The sequence below is a fragment of the Trichinella spiralis genome (genome assembly GCF_000181795.1).
Source record: "Trichinella spiralis strain ISS 195 chromosome Unknown Scfld1293, whole genome shotgun sequence".
NCBI classification, from domain to species: Eukaryota; Metazoa; Nematoda; class Enoplea; order Trichinellida; family Trichinellidae; genus Trichinella; species Trichinella spiralis.
The window spans coordinates 1-2,213 of NW_003528232.1; the positions used below are offsets into that span (position 1 = coordinate 1).

The following is a 2,213-nucleotide window of genomic DNA, read 5'->3' on the forward strand; positions in this document are numbered from 1 at the left end:
GGAATAGGAGCATCTTTATGTACCCCGTCGCATTTAACAAGTAAGTTAATGCTCTTACAGATAGTACGTGTAAATATAAATTTCAATCAGATGCACTGTCATTCGTCTTCAATAAACATAATATGGCTATTTCACACCCATAATAAGACAATATAATCTGATATCAGTGACAATTATAAATAGAGAAAATTCATTTACCTGAAATATATGTATTTCTAGCAAAGCGAAGAAACTGCGGATCGTGTTTCCTTGTACCTGACACTCCTTGCATTTGGTTTACCAACCGTTGGAAATGCTTCCTGTAAGAACATGTGGTTCGTAAGAAAATCAATCTGAAAAAATTGCTTCCAAATGAACAGACAGCCATCCAGATTGATACTACATTTTATGCATGACGATCATGTTTTCCCTCGTAAGTAGGTAAGTGACAGCAGGTAACGAATTGCTCATTTCACAGGCATGTTATCGACAATATCAAACCACTACAAGATAGAAAAACAAGACAGCGGTAATGGACAGTGAAGAAGAACAGGTCTTCGACTGTCATAAAAATTAAGTAATATTCAGTACTATATTTAAATCTACTCATGCATCGTTCAAGCAAAACTGTTTTATAGACCACCACACCTGAAAGAGAGAGGATGAGTATCTGGCTGCAATGGAGTAAAAAGAGATTTTTCATGAATGGTGATAATGTTTCCTTTCATAAATAGGTACGTAGTCAGTTGGAAAACAGCTAAATTTGATTCCGCTCATTTTATAGACATGTTCATCGACAGTATCGCCATTGCACTGCAAGGAGAAACAATGGGAATGCACAAAGTGCGAATTGTCTCCCTGTCACCAAAAGTAAGTAATATTTAACCTAATTATTTAAGGTATTCAATCTTATATTTCTGTTTTTCAGGCGGTGTCTAAACAAGATGGCATCGTGAAGGTCCCTGAAGAAACTGACTGCAGTGAACATCTGCAAACAAGAAGACATCGTCCGTGTCAAGAGGCGGTAAGTTTTAAGTATTACTAATATGAACAACACTTCAGATCACAATCACATCGAGAAGACTAGAAATAGAGGAGGAAGAAAGAAGAGGCATCTGCTCGCCAGCTAAGGAAAAGATTTTGATATGGTGAGAAAAGAAGGAAAAGGCAGATATGGACAGGATGGTAAGTACCAATCTGACCGTACCAATCCACTGCAAGAAGAAACAAAATGGGAATGCACAAAGTGTGAATTACCACCCTGTCACCAAAAGTAAGTAATATGTACGCTAATTATTTAAGCTATTTAATTATTTCTGTTTTTCAGGCATGGCATCTTGGAGGTCCCTGAAGACATCTGTAAACAAGACATCGTTCCTATCGCGGTAAGTTCTAAGTACTTTTGTGAACGTCACGTTTCAGATCACAATCTGAAGATCGAGAGGAGTAGAAAGGAAGAACTGGAAGACAGAGACATTTGCTCACCAGGTAAGGAAAAGATTTTGACAGGGTAAGGAATTAGAAATGAAGGAAAAGGAAGATTTGGAAAAGAAGGTAAGTAACTGGAATTCAGGAAGTGCCCGCATTGAAGGAAGGCCAGTATAGGGTGTGAGGAGAGGAGTATAGGGTGTGAGGAGAGGACAGGAGAGAGGACATTGTTTATCAGAGGGATACGCTTTACCTTAAACCTCAAGCTCTATTTCAAAATTTGGATTTGCCCCCAGGCTAAGCCCTAGGCTATGCTTCAGGCAAAATATTTGCCTTCAGGCTATGCTTTGGGCTACGCCTCCGGCAAATTTTTCGTAATATGTGAAAATTTTCGAGATTTTCAAAAGATAGCCGGGGGCTACGCCCCAGGCTACGCTTGAGGCAAAATTAAAAAAATATTTACCCTCACGCTATGCCCTACGCTATTTTTGAAAAAACATTTCCCTTCAGGCTATGCTTCACGCAAATTTAAAAAAATATTTGCCCTCAGGATATGCTTGGGGCTATGCCTCCGGTAAAATTTCCGTAAATTCCAAAAAATAGCGAGATTTTCAAAACGATAGCCGCAGGCTACGCCCCAGGCTACGCTTCAGGCAATTTTTAAAAAAAATATTCACCCTCAGGCTAAGCCCTAGGCTATGCTGCAGGCAAATTTAAAAAAAAATTTGCACTCAGGCTATGCTTTGGGCTACGCCTCCGGCAAAATTTGCATATTAAATGTGGTTTGATGCCTGAGGTTCTCCTCC

The 2,213-nt window shown here is 39.3% G+C and overlaps 1 protein-coding gene across 1 annotated transcript; it reads left to right on the top strand.

Moving 5' to 3' along the window:
- Positions 1 to 219: 219 nt before the first annotated feature.
- Positions 220 to 1,364, top strand: Tsp_13366 (hypothetical protein; the record flags this gene model as incomplete). Its single annotated transcript, XM_003370039.1, has 5 exons — positions 220 to 301; positions 764 to 849; positions 908 to 1,003; positions 1,042 to 1,127; positions 1,307 to 1,364. Coding segments are annotated over 5 exons (408 nt in total), but the record flags the coding sequence as incomplete, so codon positions are not given.
- Between the last annotated feature and the right edge of the window lie 849 nt (positions 1,365 to 2,213).